The sequence below is a fragment of the Panicum virgatum genome, chromosome 5K (assembly GCF_016808335.1).
Source record: "Panicum virgatum strain AP13 chromosome 5K, P.virgatum_v5, whole genome shotgun sequence".
NCBI classification, from domain to species: Eukaryota; Viridiplantae; Streptophyta; class Magnoliopsida; order Poales; family Poaceae; genus Panicum; species Panicum virgatum.
The window spans coordinates 10,513,401-10,530,662 of NC_053140.1; the positions used below are offsets into that span (position 1 = coordinate 10,513,401).

The window sequence follows — 17,262 nt, forward strand, 5'->3', positions numbered from 1 at the left end:
CGCTCCCGGATATGTCCTTTTCCGCTCGCATCCCCGTCCGACCTGTGCCTGGAGCAGTCCGCCCCCCAGAGGACGCCCCCCCTCCCCCGCGGCGAGGCCCGCAGCACTGGAGGGGATGGAGGCGCCGTGATGGCTTCGTCGGCCTCCTGCGCGGCTAGTGGTCGCACTGGTGCGGCGCCAATGGCGCACGGCAGTGGAAGGTAAAAAATTTTCTCGATCTGTCATTTTGTGGTCATTTAGTGTTGCTGATTATTGTGGAGTTGCCTCATAGGGAAGAGATGTTTGAGCTAGAGGTTAAAGTCAAAGCTTTCAGTAGCAAAGACTCGGCTGGTAGGAAATCATACACCAAAGGGCGTGTGTTTAAGTGGAACATAGAGTATGGATTCATGACATTGGACTTGCTGATGAAATCTCTGGCATCTGAATTGAATCTGTGCACTAACCAGACAACCACAGTTTGTTTCTATGACAAAAGATTGAAAGAGGATGCCATATTAGTTGATGAGATACAAATGATTGATTTATTTGAAATGTATAAGGAGGAGATGTGCTGCCTGGTTGTAGTACGAGTATTTGATAGGGAAAAATGTTTGCAATCTGATTTTGATGGCCTGGAGCCTTTGTGTACGATCCTTCCTGAGCCGGCAGCTATTGAGCCGCAGATGCAGGCTGAAATTGAGGAAGGTGCAGCTACTAGTAACATGCCTAAGGAACCTACTAGTGCTTCTAATGAGGAAGCTGATGAGATAGAGCCCGATAGGGAGCCTGACATATTTGATAATGCTGAAGAGTATGTGAGAGTTGATGATGAGGCCATGTATGGTACATTGCCAGCTACCACTCAATTTGACAATGCTAACTTTGATTCAAATTATGAGCCAAATGCTGAAATTGTTCATGTTGAGCAGAGGTGAATGATGCGGACCCTTTGGAGGTACAGGTACTGCATGATCCAGAGAACCCAAAAATAGCGAAGGGGGAGCGCTTTCCTGATATAATTGCATTCAGAAAAGCCATAAGACACTATGCAGTGAAGACTGAGTTTGAATTTGCTCCTGGTGGAAAAACAGACAAGTCAAGATTCATAGGAAAGTGTGCTGCAGAGGGGTGCCCTTGGAGAATACATGCATCCACTATTTTTGATAAGAAAATAGTAGAGGTAAATCTCTAAATTTTCTGTGTCAATTTCAGAATTTCAGACTTCACATCTTTTCTAATGCATGACATGTATATCTATGTCTTTGTGCAGATCAAAGTGCTTCCTGTAGAGCACAATTGTGCTACCACCAAGCTTAGAGAAGGCAAAATGGCTAGTCAGGGCTGGTCTGCTGATAGGCTTGGAGATTGGGTGAAGAAGAACCCAAAAAAGGGAGCAAAGGAGGCAAAAGAGAAACTAGAGGGTGATTATGGTATACAGTTGAAGTACTCAAAAGCTTGGTCTGGACTCAAGTTAGCCTTAGATCAAATTCATGGTACGTATGAGGAAAGTTTCCAACTGATTTTCAACTGGGCTTCTCAATTGGAACTAAGTTCACCTGGAAGTCTAGACAAATCGACATACTCTAATGTTGTTCGGACACTTGACGAAATATTGGCCGTAAGTTTCCGGCTGTTTACTTCTGATTCGGATCAATTGAACGCCGCACACCGAGCACATCGCAAGTTGGGACATCGGCGCCCTGTGCATCCCCCAATTTGTGGAGCTGCTTGAGCCCGACGGCTGCATCTTCCACCACCTCCAGGGGCGAGCGGCAACGCTGGCCAGTCGGTGCTGCCAGGCGGCGGCGGCTGCGCGAGCAAGCACAGCCGCGGGGAGGCCTGGGCGCGGGCAGCCGGCGACGCTGCCAGGCCGGGGTGCGCACCGACGGCTACGGCCCTTTCCTCCCGGCGACGCGAGCAGGAGGGCGAGAACGGGAAGGCGGCGGCGCGAGTAGGCGGGGGGCGCTGTCAGGATGGGCCATCTTCCCGCGGCGCCGCGGGTCCACGGCCGCGCGGGTCGTCGGCGGCGCGAGCAGCCGGGGGGAGCACGATCAGGCGACCGGCGTGGCCAGGCTCGGGCACCAGGACGCGGCAGCGCGACCAGGTCAGCAGAGCACGGGAAGGTGGAGGCGCGGCCACCCGCCGGCGGGAGCAGGAGGCTGGGAGCGAGGGCAGGCCGGTGGCGTCGGACCCCTGCGGTCGCGGACGGGGAACGGGAGGACGAGGCACAGCCGCACGGGCGGAGCCTTATCCACGGGCAGAGCCTCATCCAGGCGGGTCCAAAGGCAATACGGGAACATACGACAATACCTGACCTAACAGGTGGGCCATGTACGTGGGAGAGGTACATAATGGCTTGGCTGTGGTAGATGGAGAATTGTAATGGTGTTTTTCTAATTACCTGAATTTCAATGGCGTATCTCCAAACTGTGAGAATTGTAATGGCTTCTTTCCAATTTTCCCTTGGGACTAGGAGTAAGAGCATCTCCAGGAGTTTGCTAAATGAGGTTGGTATTCTAGAAAATTTGGTAAAATAAAAAAATTTCGTCTCCAATAATTTAGGAAACAAGATTGGCAGTTTTAGCAACTTGGCATTCCCCCCTCCCGCACGTGCATCTTTACGCGCGCGTATTCGGCTGCGCATCGCGGCATCGCGCGCCGGCACTGGACTTCCCGCGCGCTGAGGAAACTTTCTCGCCTATTTCCCACGCCAAGCCTACATCCCGCCGCCTCCTTGGTCGCGATTTTTTTCTCATGGCGCGACCGTCCAGTTCCATCGCCAAGGCCGCCTCCTCCCCAGCAGATCCCGACGCTCTCCTCGCCAAGGCCGCCAGGTCTCAGGTTCGTTCTTCCCCCATGATTTTTTTTCTCTCGTCATGGCCAATCAGTTCCCTGCCTCCATGATTTTTTCCTCCTTGGCCGCTGTTGGTAGTCATGGTGGTGCCCTTGATCAGGTAGTCAATCTAGGGTTCACATGTTCCAGTGGTGGTGGCCTTGATCTGTAATTGCTGCTGCCCTGTAAATTGCTGCTCACGCCTTGATCAGGGATCTGAAAGTGTCTTGGGTATGATCCATCTTCGACGAAAAATTTCAGGGGTGTATGTTGGATTAACCGCCAAATAATCTTGAAACATCCTTTCGTGGTCGCCTTTTCTGTCCCGGTAAAGAACTCTATGGCCAAGGACAGAGCCACCATGACTTCTTTTGGCATTGGAATAAGTATGCACAATTTGAGCAGCTGAGAATATCACATAGTCATCGTCATCGGATGATGAATCATCCAATTCTCTTTGAACAAGGGACCTCTTCAAAGGCATGATCAATCGGCTGGAGATAGGAGATCACGATGATTTAGTATTCCGTGGTAAAGCCAACCCCTCCACGCGTTAGCAAGGAGGCAGAGTGCAACTCAGCAGGCAATTTAAATGGCTAGAGTGAGACGTCTTTCACTCTTATAATAATATTCACCACGGAATCTACGCTAGGCGCTATATCCAAAGCTATATGCAAGAACGAGATCAATCAGCGTTATGGAGAAGATGCTGACCTGGTGGGAGGAGGAGATGGCCGGCCGGAGTAGATGATGGCCACCGGCGTTGGAGTCCGCGGCGACGACGGGACGACGACGCGGCGCGCGGCGACGGGATGTGAAGCGGCATAGTCGGTAGTTGATTAGGTATTTTTATGGGCCTCTTTTTTAGTTTTATCAAGCCCAAATGGCAAATTTTTAGAGATAGTCTTTTTTTTTAATTTGGCATATATTTTAGCAAGTTGTCAAATCCCAAGATTTGCCAAGTTAAATTTGGCAAACACTTGGAGATGCTCTTAAGGTAGTGTTTAGTTCTATTTTCCAAAATTTTTGGAAACGGAATCTTGGCATTTAGAAGTACTAAATGAAATCTATTTATAAAACTTTTTACACGGATGAGTTCTAAATCGCGAGACGAATCTAACGAGACTAATTAATCTATCATTAAAGATTATTTACTGTAGCACGACGTTGTCCAATCATGACCTAATTAGGTTTAAAAAATTCGTCTCGAAATTACACCTGGGGTTATAGAATGGGTTTTGTCAGTTATCCATACTTAAGACTTCTAATTAGTGGTCAAACGTTTGAAATTACTATAGCGTTGGAATTTTTTTGGAATTTTAAGAAACTAAACACGGCCTAAGCAGACGAGAGGAGACCTAACGGAACGGAACCAACTCGCCGATCAGGCGATCACGATGAGATTTTTTTAATTTTATTTATGTCTCCTTCTAGAAGCGGAGATGACGATAAGATATTCTCTTTTTGTTCGTGGGCGGAGGGGCCTGCGCTTCATGTGCTGGACCGCATGGATGTAGTCAAGCCCAGCCTGCTGCTGTGTTTTTTCGCGGCCCAGCTAATAATATACATGACCTTTTGAGCTGGGCACCGATACCAACTCTTCCAAATCACGGCCTGTTTGGAGAATGGGTCTTGGATCGAGAACCTGTTGTTAGATGGATCCAATTTAATTTATTTTTTCCTCTAAGAAAAAAGATGGATGGTCTCACAACTCAAGAGTGAAAGGGTACTGATTACGAGAGTTCTGGTTCGACTTTTCATGGGAGCGAATATTTCAAAATTTAACGACGTTGTGTATTAAGTGGCAAGTGACATTTCTGTCGATAGCAAAGCGTTTATGGTGACTTTGTCAATCTCGAGAATTTGCTGACTCAATCCGTAATTCTATTATGTTTTTGTGTTTCACTCGTTAAAATCGACGAGAGCAAGCCACTACAATGTTTTTGTTTTCTCGAGAATGTCGGGGGTGCGGTTGGGACTCGGGAATTGGGACTACTACAATTTGGGAGGTATGGTGGTGCTAGTACCTAGACTGGACAAGCAGCTCAAAGGTATAATGGCTACTACAATGTTTTACTTCCCGAAGGCAATTTTAAACTCCCCGCAAAACACTAGTCGAATTTAAACCAACAATCCAGCCTTACCCGGAAAGGAAAACTAACAACCTCTACCAAAGCCACGCACCGTAGCTTTGCAAAGCCGGGGCTAAAGGTTCGGAACTATCTGGAATGACAGGCAGGAGCCGAGGAGCATGACAGGCGAGCTGTTAACTTAATTCCGACTGGTAACCTGATTCCTGATGGTCCAAAGCTGTTATCCTAGTAATATCCTAGTCACCGAGATGAGAGGCTATGCATGGGAGGACGGGGAATTCCCGGACGCAACGCTTGGCAGCCCGTAAAAGGAGACGCTCCCGTGCAGAGCAAGCGAGCGATGGAGCGGCGTGCAGCGACGCGCCACCACCCTACACGCACGCTCACCAAACCGCGAAGAGACCTAACGACGCACGGCGAGCTAGCTTGCGTTGGTAACCAGAGCTGGAGATTACAGCTAGCTCATGTTAATTTCGGCCGTTTCCATTGTTTTTTTTTTGGCGTGATCGTGAGACGCAAGCGACACGGTCGACTAGCTGGCGAGATGGGGAGCGAGAACCAGCCGATCGGGCTGGTCCCTTGTCACCGTCCCCTTCCTGGAGATCGATCTGCTGCAGCGGCCATGGGCTCTTCACTATCCTCAGGCCAGAAATGGGAATTAATTCAGGGCGCACGCAACTGAAGAATGTGCCAGCGTAGTCGATTGGGATCGAATCGAATGTGGGAACCCTCATTATGGACTCTACTGGCCAGATTTTCAACTAGGGCTCTGCTTGCAGCATGGTAAATATAATAATAGTACTGGAGCACTTAACAAGTTTACGAGACGAATCTATGATCTAAGTATCTAACAGCTCGTGTTCATGGATCTATGCGACAACCCAAGTGATAGCTTTGTTAATGATCAGTGATTGTTCATTCATACTACTACTTTTTCTTTATTTTGCGATCCGGGGGGCGGAGCTAGAAACTCGACTTTTTTTTTACTGTATACAAAATCGAATCGTCTCCGTGCACACATATGTGTGGGCGTATGACCAATGCATGCTATCATTACGTGACTCACGATATGGATCCTAACCATGCTTTTCGATATCGAGCACGTACAATGTGCACCACCACGTACTCCCTCCGTTCTAAATTATAAGTCATTTCAAGAATTTTGGAGAGTCAAACTATCTCAAAATTTGACCAAAATTATATAAAAAAATATAAAAATTTATGACATCAAATAGGTGCACTATAAAAATATAGCTAACAACGAATCTAATGATACTTAATTGGTAAAATAAATATTATTATCTTGTCATATAAATTTGGTCAAACTTGAAAAACTTTGACTCTCCAAGATTCTTGGAATGACTTATAATTTGGAACGGATAGAGTAGTAGGTATACATACACCGTGATCAGGATTTCGTTTTTCGATTTCATTGGTCCCCGGTGAAAACACCGAAGATCATAAAACTTCAACCAAAATTTGGTTTCTATAAACAGACTAACATTTTGGGCAAAAAATAATTTTGATCATGGCTGGAAAGGCTGAAATTTTTCGAATTTTGCCGAGATTTCGAACACACGTCAGCATGCACCAACCATGCATATATCACGTATCAAGTATGTCCAATAGCGTGCTGTCACATGTACATCCCACTTTGCATTGTCATGCCCCGAAGCAAAGATTTTCGGAAAGCTACCGATAACAAAAAAAAAAACGTTTGGTGTCCTTGTTCTCTTGCTGCACCGGCTACCCTGCATGAAAATTACTAGCATATACACAAAGCTCTTACCAAGCAAACACGTTTACTTTTTTTTTCCGAAAGAAGCAGCTTTGGTTTGGACACTTAAATTGCTGGGTTTGATTAATATAAAACAGGAGAGAAGAAATAAGCTAGGCATTGCAGTTAGCGTGCACACCAGTCTGCGATTGGCCCCGAGGCCGTTGCCGCGTCGCCTTTCGCGTCGCGCTGCGCGCCCACCCGACTCCCTTCACTCCCAAGCTAGTACTAGCGCCACCATACGCCCAAGTCCCAACCGCACCCCGCGACCGAGAGCGCGCGCGCGCGCGCGGCGCACGGACACGCTATAATACTCCCCCTCGATCGCCGGCTACCCGCTCCATCGCCGCGAGTCCCCCATTGGTCGCGTTCCCGCCGGCGAGAGCGGGCTCGGCATCCGCACCGCGCCAGCAGCATGGCCGCGCCGCCGCCGCTGCTCCGGCATTGGCGCCGCCTCGCCGTCATCGGCGCCCTCCTCGCGCTCCACCTCGCCGCCGCCGTCGCGCAGTCGCCAGCGACGCCTGCTGCGCCCACGACCCCGGCAGCGCCAACGACCCCTGCTGCACCCACGACACCGGCCGCGCCGACGACCCCTGCTGCACCCACGACACCGGCCGCGCCGACGACACCGGCTGCGCCGACCACCCCTGCTGCACCCACGACCCCAGCTGCCCCGACGACACCGGCCGCGCCGACAACACCTGCTGCGCCCACGACACCGGCCGCACCGACGACGCCAGCGACGCCCGCGCCCACCGCAACCCCGGCCGCGCCAGCAAACCCGCCGCCGACCCCGGCGGCGCCCGCGCCCGCGGCCACCCCGGTCCCGCCGTCGAAGCCGCCGCCGGCCGCGCCCGCGGCCGCGCCGGCCAAGCCCCCGCCGGTGGTGACGCCGCCCCCCACAGCGACGCCGCCGCCCGCCACGCCGCCCGCGGTGCTCCCGCCCGCGGCCGCGCCTCCGCCGACGGCCACGCCCCCGGCCGAGGCTCCCGCGACGCTGCCCCCCGCCACGCCCCCGCCCGTGGCCGAGGCCCCCGCGACGCTGCCGCCGGCCGAGGCGCCGTCCAAGGGCAAGAACAAGCACAAGAGGAGGAAGAAGCAGCACGGCAAGGAGGCCCCCGCGGAGGCGCCGCAGCCGCTGAGCCCGCCGGCGCCCGCGGCGCCGTCGCCCGCCGATCTCGAGGACGTGTCCGGCCCCGCGCCGTCGGCGTTCGACGTGGTAATGCACGAATCACGACGCTACAAAACAAGATCCTCTTTCCTCTTATAGTAGTATATATAAAAAATCAATTGCCAATCACAATTCACAAATACTTTGCTTCTTCTTCCTGCAGAACGCGAGCAGCCGGCAGCGGCACCAGCACTGGGGCGTCCTCGTCCTGCAGACCGCCATGGCTGCGCTTTTGCTATCGCTAGCATGGTAAATCCCAGAGAGATTCATACGTGTATCAGTGTACCGGATGACGATTTAATTATTTCCGCTGTTGGTGTTCGTGTTGTACCATCATAGACCGGTGAGATTACCTGCGGGATCTGTCATAGGAACCATTGGATTCTGGCTTGTGATAAATTTTTGACATGTTTTGTATCCATTTTTTTTCCATTTATCTTGGAATAAAGGCTCACATTTGGTCAGACAAAACACAGCGAAACGCGACGGCTCTTCTTTATTTACACCTTGACGCATCTAGGAACGAACAAATGATTTCAGAATCTTGGGTTATACAGAGATGCCGTTCCCTGGAGGAACTACGCCGTAAACAGCTAAGGTTCTGAACAGTTCTCCACCTCTTGAGTTCTTCTTCACTTTGAAAAAAAAATCCAGCAGAACGCTGAAGAAACAAGTCGGTTTGGTCTCTAGTCATGGTCAGTAGTGCATTAGTCCTCGTCCTCTTCGTGGAAAGGCAGTGGAACCGTATTTACCGCCCGAAACTTGCCCGCATTGTTCAGATGCTCATTCTCCAACCTGAAAAGTTTCAATTTGGTTGAGTCGCTCAACGCATTGTTCGAAAGTGAGAATACAGAACCATCAAATTGTAAGCTGTTTTACCTGTAAAAGTTCCAGTGCCCTCGCCGAATCACCTCGAGGGCTGCTAGGAGGAACGAAGTGACCCTAGAATCCAAGCTCCCAAAATTTGGATGGATTACGGTCTGCAGCCAGGCAAGCCTGAGCACGAGGTTCAGTCCCTGCAAAAAGTTCAGACAGGAATGAGAACATTTCACTTGAGCCTTTGGCTGTTTGGGAACGTGATTCTTCACAACTAGCGCAGAACAACTGTATTTTGATCGTTGATGTCTCAATCGGACAGACTGAGGCTACGAACAACCAGTTTGTTCTGCAGTCTGCACTGCAACTGAAAAGGTCTGAACTGAAACCATTTGGGCTCGTTTTACAAATTTGTCTGCACCATGAGCCGATGAACGTACCATTGACAGGTAGTATATGTATTTCCTCTTGAGGATGAGGTCGTTCCTGAGCCAGGGGTTCTTGGAGTTGGGCTGGAGCAGGCCCCAGTCCTTGACGAAGTCCCAGTAGAGCTGGTACACCGTGGCGGTGCTCGACACAGCGACGAGCAGCGCCAGCGACGCCAGGCTCTCGTCCTTCTCGTACGCCACCTTGGCGCCGGCGGCGAGCATCGCCGAGACGTACTTGCCCAGGTTCACCAGGTGGTTCGTGTCCCCCTCGTCGAACCACCGCCTCGCGCACTGGACAGTGAACATTTGACAGAAGCAATTATTCAGACGTTCAGAGTTCAGAAGCTGCTGTGATGTAATTCAGGAAGGGACTCTGCTGCATGATTGAACTTGCAGTCACCTGCATAGCTCTCCAGTAGTAGGGCAGGAAGGAGACGGCGTAGGCCAGGTCTCTGATGTGCTTGGTGTTGATGCAGAAGCCGTGATCCTGCGTCCTGTAGCTCCCACTGATGTAATAGCAGGCCAAGTACTCCATGCTCCTTAGCATAGGCACCTGGCTGCAAAGCTGATCGGCCATGAAGAAGTCTACCATCACAACCTGCAAATGTTCAGAGACCATCAGGCTTTGCATTGGTCCAGTTTGGTTCCAAGAAGATTGTGCAAAGCCTTGACAGAATAACTGATCAGAAACAACTGCAAGTGCTGCTGATGCTGTACCTTGTAGAGTGGCGACAGGACAATGTTCCTCAGAATCCTGAGGAACCGAAACCGACTCGACCGGTACACGACGTTGAGAGGGCAGAACAGCAGGAGCAGGAACGCCTGCATGGATGGAGATCAGAACAGAACACATTCCGTTATTCTCATTCTCGATCAGCTTCAGCTGCTGCAGGAGCATATGTGAAGCATGTTCTTCGATGATCCAGCGTCCACCGACGAGAAGAGCATCAGGGCAACAGCAAATTGTACTAGTAGACAGAGTCACGGAGGGCTCACCAGGAGCAAGAATCCGGGGATGGCCTGGGCGTGCGGCGACGCGTGGTAGCCCCTGAGCACTAGCGCGAGGTGCGCGAACATGACGCCGGCGACGGCGGCCATGGAGGCGGCGCAGGCGAGGAACACGTCCCGGGGCCGGAGCTCCTCCCCGCCGGCGGCAGGCGACGACCCGAAGATGAAGCCGTAGTTGACGCGGCACCGGCGCCACGCCACCATGTTGCAGCCGTACAGGAGCAGGTGCAGGAACAGCAGCGCGAACATGCTCAGCACCGGGTACGCCGTCTCCATGTAGCGCGCCGACTCGCCGCTGCCGCCTCCCGCCGCGGTGTAGAGGTACAGCCCCGCCGTGCGCGACGTGACGCAGTAGCCCACGACGAGCGCCGCGAAGCAGCCGGTCGCGAGCCCCGTGAGGAAGGGGACGGCGTGCGACTCCTCGCGCTGCGCCGGCTTGAGGTACTTCATGGCCTTGCGGCGGTTGTCGCCGGCGAAGTGCCGGACGAAGATGTCCTCCACCTCGTCCATCAGCTTCAGCGCCTGCAGCGAGAACGCCGTCTCGTCAGCTCCATTCAGAATAGCGAGTTCGGCGAGCTCTCTGTCACTGCAAGTCGGATAGCAGGGAGGCAGAGGATGATGGAACAGAGCAAACCGTGCGCGTGCCTCTTCAGAGCTGTTGAAGTAGGAGCTCTCCACCACCTTGAGGTACACGGCGAGGGCCTGCTTCCCGGTGATCTTCTCGAACTTCTTCAAGATCTTCACGAACGCCATCATGTTCAGGTTCCTGCACACGTAGCCGAGCAGTGTCAGCGTCAATCCGAGCAAGCAGCTCTGAAGTTCTGAGCGCTCAAACGAAGGCGCTTACCGGTAGGTGGCGAGGTAGCCGAGGCCCTTGTAGAGCTCGACGAAGGCGCCCCGGATCATCTTCTCCGCGCGCCGGAGCTTCGTCTTGCTGACGCCGCCCTGCCTGCCGGCGCTCCCGTCGGGGTTGCTGCATTTCTTGGAGCCGGGCTGGGCGGCGGCGAGCTCGTCCCGCAGGATGTCCGTCAGCGTCGCGATCGTCCGGGAGGGGTTGGTCGGCGGGATGCTGATCTTCAGGCTCTTCCTACCGCAGCCGCTCGCCGACCGCCCCAGGCTCTTCGGCTCCGGCCTCCCGAAGGTTCCAGAACCTTCTAGATCCTGATGATGGTCTTCGTGAGCCGTGCCGCCGGGGGTCTTGGTCGGTGTGGTGGTGGTCTCTTGCTCGTTCAGCTGGTCCGTGTCTGCTGCTGACGTCATCGCGTACCGTGTGGACTCATCCTCTGTTTTCGAGTATAGGAACAAGAAAAAAGATGATATTAAATAATTTTCGCAAAAAAAAGATGATACTAAGTAAATCATCTAAAAACATTTTTTTATTGAGAAATCATACGTACTGAGTAGTAAACTAGAGATGCTCTGTATTATTGAAGGAAGAAATTCTGCTTTTTCAAGAGTCATGTTCTACCAAAACCAGCATATGCACGGTATAATTTCCATTGTGCTCCTTATCTTCTTTCTAGAATCAGTTGAGGCATCCTGATGCCATCTACTGACTACTAATACTTTTATTTGCTCATCATGCACTGTCAATGCGGGCCCATCAAAAACAAAAATTTCAGGTATATAGTACTAGTAGTATTTAAAAGTAAGAGAGCCAGGATAAGAGCAATATATATACACACGGTCGTGCCAAACGCAGACACAACTAACTAAAGACATCCACACGATAGAAAAAGAGAGAGATGCCCGATATTCCTGGGCACGGCAGGGCTTTGTGACTTCTTGCTCACACGCCTCAAAGCTCAGAAACGTCTGCTCCGTGTGGCCACACACCAGTCAGCAGTCACCACCCGGCGCCCCAATTCGCCGCGCCGGGCGCGAGCCTACGTGACGCGCCGTCTCACGCCACCTCGCTCGGCGCTCGCCACCGGCACGGCACGCGCACGACACGGCGCGGCGTGGCGGCCGGTGTCTCTCCTAGGTTAGCTGCGGCGGCGGGAATGTAACTACAGTAGTCGGTCGGCGTGTTCGTGCTCACCGGAGCAGCCGCCGGAGGAGACGGAGGGGGTGCTGTCCTCCCTGCTGGCCGCCTTGAGGCCGGCGAGGATGTCCATCTGCCTCCGCAGGGACTGGCCCCGCTCCAGGAACTCCTTCTCCTTGCCCCTGTAGAACCGGTTCACCTTGTTGAGCTGCGCGTCCAGCCGCGCGAAGAACTCCCGCGCCGCGGCCGCGTCGGCGTCGGCGGCGGCGAGCAGCTCCGTCTCGTACTCGTCCATCGGCTTCCGGTGCACCTGGACCACGACGAACGCGCGAAATACTCACTAATCGTGGAACAAAATAGTTTCGTGGATGGTTGATCATCATGTTCGTGCACGATGCAAGCGAGCTAGTAGCGCCAGTCCGTACGTGTATGACTCCGTGATCCTTGGGCGCGTTGGAGCCGAAGAGACCGGCCGGGAGCCGGCGGCAGAGCCATTGCGACACGGAGGCACGTTCAGCGTGTCGCTCGGCCGCCGGCTGTGCGCCGCCGGCGTCACACCGGTCGGCGGCGGCGGCGGCATGCCGGCCGAGCAGCAGGGCGTGCTCAACCCTCTTGAGGTCCTTTTTGAGCAGGCAGTAGTCGACGAAGGCCTGCTTCCACTCGGGGACGAGCTGCCCCTCGAACTGCTTGGAGAACTTCACCATGGTCGGCGTCGATGGAGCGAGCGAGACCGATCTAGCTGCTAGCTAGCTCTGGTGGGGGTTGGGAGGGGGGGCCATGGCGGTGGCTTTATAGGCGGCGGGGGAATCGCACCGCGGGTGCTGGGGGGCAGCACATTCCGAGATATACTGCGCCCTAGGCTTCCCCCAGTGATGTGTAGCTCGCTGCCAACCTCTCACGGGCCAGCCGCCACTTGGGCTGGCAATGGTGGTGGTGGCCGCCGCATCGGATTGGATTCCACCAGCAGGGGGGGGGGGGGGGGAATCGATCGACGAGAGATATCGAAGCTGCGGAGGTAAATCCAGCTGGAAGCTGGAGGAAGAAGGCGTGGTGGATTGGGGAGGACAGAGAAGAACGATGAAATAAACTGCTCATGTAGAGAGGAGAGATTCAGAGATGCGGTGCATGAATATATGGTGGCCTGAGATGGAGCACAGAGGGAGGGGTGAGTGAGTGGAGAGGTGGTAGCAAAGCAGAGAGGAAGCAGGGTTAGCTGCTACTGGGTGGGCCCTCCATTCATGCTAATCGCATGGTGCTCAACAATCCTATCATTTGGTCCAGACACCATTACTTGGGCATGTATAGGTGTAGAGCACAAGTACTCCACATCAGGAAACATGGTGGCAGAAAGTAGGCGCCAATTATCCACCAACTCCTGCTTTTTTCTTTTCTCCTCTGGTTGTCTAGCTCACTGGAAAACAATGTAAAGTTCGTGCAGATTAAATTTCACCAAGTTTATTATAAAAATACATCAATATCTACAAAAAAATAAATTATTATAATTAAATCCACCATGAAATTTATCTTGATAGTGTATTTATTTGGTTGGTCAAAGATGAAAAACAAATCCACAGCATGATTGAGGCGCTATTGCAAAACTGAATTTTATATGTCACGCCGTATTTGAAATGTGAATATTTTGTAGGATTCAGATTTCAATTGATCTCCATCAATAACCATGCAAAGTTCCTGCAAATTATTTGCTCAACATGGAAGAAACACATGCACTCTTTCACTTTAGAGGTTTCTGTTCGCTCTAGATAAATTCATTTCATACACCCATGTACTAATTAATGCTGTGGTAGTGCACATAATAAAGTTCAGAAAACAAGGTGCTCAATGATGAAAGAAAACTACCACCAGATGCCATATGCCATGCACTTGTGTGTCTTCACTCTTGCAGCATATATTCCAGGAGCTGTGTAAGAAGGAAGCTACACCGCTCCGAAACCAAACAAGTTTATGGATGACTGATATGGAACTGTACCCGCAAAATATGTTTACTTTCCAGTGTGCTCGGCTCATAGATCGACGAGATCATTCGAAACCGGGAGATCGATTATTCTGCTCTACCCGACAAGGGATAAAGACAAAAGAGCGGGCATGGGCTGAATTCCTTGTGGATTTGGCATTCCTTGGTTATATACCGCGTGTTCAGGCATATATATGCATATAGTGTCATGATGTGGTAGTAATGATTATTCTGTGAATTAATTAAACAAAGCATGCCTGCTTTAGAACTAAGATGTGATTTATGAGCCATCAGAATTGAACTGGGGAAGCCATTGATTCCTCTTTTCATTTTGCAAAGGTTGCATGTATATATAGGCCTTGTTTAGTTGCCTTCAAAATTCCAAAACTTTACAAGATTCTCCATCACATCGAATGTTTCAACGCATGCATGAAGTATTAAATGTAGCTAAATAAAATAACTAATTACACAGTTTGTCTATAATTTGCGAGACGAATCTTTTAAGCCTAATTAATCCATGACAGGATAATAATTACCAAATACAAACGAAAGGGCTATAGTACTTTACACCCAAAAATTTACGCACAGGGCCATACTTTGGTTGGAGCACGCATTGGTGCCTTTTCATGGAATCTTGTTTGGAGCGTGCTTATAATTAGGTTGCCTAACTTCAAAATAGATAACCCATAATTTGTGCACATAGAAAGATATGAATGATAGAACAGCCATCTCTTGATAAAAACCAAAATATGTGCCCACGACCGTTTTACAGTGTGCCGCAATGCATGTATATATGTGAAGGGTGTGTCATTTAGATCCTCGAACTCTAAAAGTGCATTTTTAGATCAATCAATTTGTAATTTGTGTCACTTAGGTCCATAAACTTTGAAAACATAGATCCATAAACTCTGCAGGTGTATTTTTTGGTCCATGAACTTGTAATTTGTGCCACTTAGATCCACAAACTTCAAAAGTGCATTTTAGATCCATAAACTCCATCTATGAGCAGTCGTGCGGTCCCAGATGGTCCCACAAAGGTCACCACGATATCGCTGTTCATGAATACCCAACACCTCACTGAGAATCACTTTGGAATGACCTAAATCTAACATCATCACGGGATTTTACGCCACAACACCTGGCGCCACTATATCCGGCTACCCGCGCCACAGAGGACATAATATCCCCTACCGCGGTACACATAGGTGAGTCTCTTTGTGACATCCTCCACTTTTCCCAAGCTATCATCCCATCCTTTCCACCCATATTATTGGGTCATATCTAGATTTAAGTTCCATAACTCACCAATGGCAATTCGTCAGCTCCCATTTGAATCCTAATATGTACATGTCAATAACCTCCAAACTAAGCCTTTCATCCCTCCTGCGTCCTCTCCCTATGCTCTTGATTTAGAATTGGGGCTCAAATTTTACCCAACGAAACTCCAGTAATGTGTGGGCACTATATAGATTCAAATTGGTGCGATATTGGTGCATGAAGCCTAGGTGCAGGAGTATGGACCTAAGTGATACAAATTACGAGTTTATGGCCTAGAAATGGACTTTCAAAGTTTGTAGACCTAAGTGACACAAATTACAAGTTCATGGACCCATAAATGCAATTTCGAAGTTGATGGACCTAATTGATGTGGGTTTTTTCTCTGTTTCAAATAGGTATGCATATGCTTTCGACTAATTTAAGAAAACCCATACACTTTTGATCAAGGCATGACCTAATATGAGTGTGAAATGAGATCACAAACATCTTACTATTACTAATTATAGTAATAAGAGGCTCCTTTTGAAGCATCCACATTGAAGACACCTAGGATCATATATGGACACTCTTAAAAAAATAGAGAACATCCAGCCATCACTCACAAAAAAATAGAGAACATCTAGTCATCACTCTCACAACTCTAATCATAATATTCATTGGATATATTTTATTTTTTAATCAATTACTCACCTCTACCATTATGAAAATAGACTAAAGTAACCCCCTAAACATGTATCTAAATTACCCACCTCTACCACTATAAAAAAAATCTAAAGTAAGCCCTAATCTTTATGTAAATTACCCACGTATGCTATTATAAAAATAATACAAATAACCTACTAAATTTTGCATATAATTATCCAATTATATCATTATTAAAAATTAAAGTAACCTCTAAATCTTAATTATATAATTATAATAAAATATTAAAGTGCATCAATATAAAATACTAAATTACTATTTCTATCATTATTAATATATTATTTATGTAAAAATATTACCCATGATATGTGTCACTATATATTTATGTATGATGGAAGAGATAAGAATGCGAATTCACAAACAAATGGCTCAATTAAATATATATAAAAAACACATATGGAAGGGTGATGCAAAATGAAATCTATTACAACTAGATAATGATAAATATGTATTTTATGTATGTGTTAGAATACTTAATAGATAAAAGAGGGCGTGAGATAGATAATTATAATTATTAGCTATAAGCCTTATTTGTATATTAATTTTAATTAGCCCGTGCAAGAGCACGGGTTGATAGGCTAGTTTTCTAATAATTATACTTCCCACATTGCAGAATTATGATTCATTTTGGAAATACCATGTTATATCTATCTAGGTACGTCTATAGATTTTACTTGAAACCATTAAAATGCATCAATAATCCTGTGTTTTTTTTGTGAAACTCTCGTTTTCTTTTTCAAGGAAAGATACCCAGTTTTGTTCATCTTAGCTAATGCATGATCCTCCCTAGCAGGAGAAAATATGGCCCTTGGACACATGAAAGGTTGACCACATTCCGCACAGGCCACTGCCCACAAGGGCCCGCCTATGCTAGAAAACTATCACTGAGCAGGCCACCACTGCAGTATAACACTTTGTTTGGCCTTCCACCTACCTTTTCCATTGTGGTTGTGTGAGGGAGGAGTTAGTAACGTATGGGGCATGAAATATGTGCATGCATGTAGTTAAGACTGCACGCAAAGATTCAAATTTGCATGAATGCGTGCCCATTCAGCTAGCAGTGCAAGTATCCAATCAAAATACATAGACATGATCAATCAGGATAGAAAGTTCAATCAAGCAGTGTAGGAAAAGAAAAGACCACTCATCACCCTTTCTTAATATAATCTGAGCCCCCCCTTTTAATCAAAACAAGATTATCTTGTGAAGCACAGGACAATC

At 49.3% G+C, this 17,262-nt stretch overlaps 2 protein-coding genes across 3 annotated transcripts; one reads left to right on the forward strand and one right to left on the reverse strand.

Moving 5' to 3' along the window:
- The first annotated feature begins 6,952 nt into the window (after window positions 1-6,952).
- On the forward strand, window positions 6,953-8,319 carry LOC120706241 (lysine-rich arabinogalactan protein 19-like). Its single transcript, XM_039990828.1, has 2 exons — window positions 6,953-7,901; window positions 8,017-8,319. Exons 1-2 carry the CDS (start codon window positions 7,098-7,100, stop codon window positions 8,104-8,106), a joined length of 894 nt encoding a protein of 297 aa, XP_039846762.1. The 5' UTR covers window positions 6,953-7,097; the 3' UTR covers window positions 8,107-8,319.
- Window positions 8,320-8,324: 5 nt separating this feature from the next.
- On the reverse strand, window positions 8,325-13,225 carry LOC120706240 (phosphate transporter PHO1-1-like). Of its 2 annotated transcripts, XM_039990826.1 has the most exons (10): window positions 12,515-13,225; window positions 12,147-12,399; window positions 10,953-11,388; window positions 10,751-10,871; window positions 10,094-10,627; window positions 9,815-9,919; window positions 9,498-9,695; window positions 9,110-9,388; window positions 8,733-8,869; window positions 8,325-8,648 (listed from the first exon to the last, which is right to left on the reverse strand). In XM_039990826.1, the coding sequence occupies exons 1-10, from the start codon at window positions 12,791-12,793 to the stop codon at window positions 8,561-8,563; spliced, it is 2,430 nt and encodes an 809-aa protein (XP_039846760.1). In that variant the 5' UTR covers window positions 12,794-13,225; the 3' UTR covers window positions 8,325-8,560. The 2 variants fall into 2 exon arrangements, with proteins under 2 accessions (XP_039846760.1, XP_039846761.1); XM_039990827.1 differs by lacking the exons at window positions 12,147-12,399; window positions 12,515-13,225 and adding an exon at window positions 11,503-11,970.
- Window positions 13,226-17,262: the final 4,037 nt, after the last annotated feature.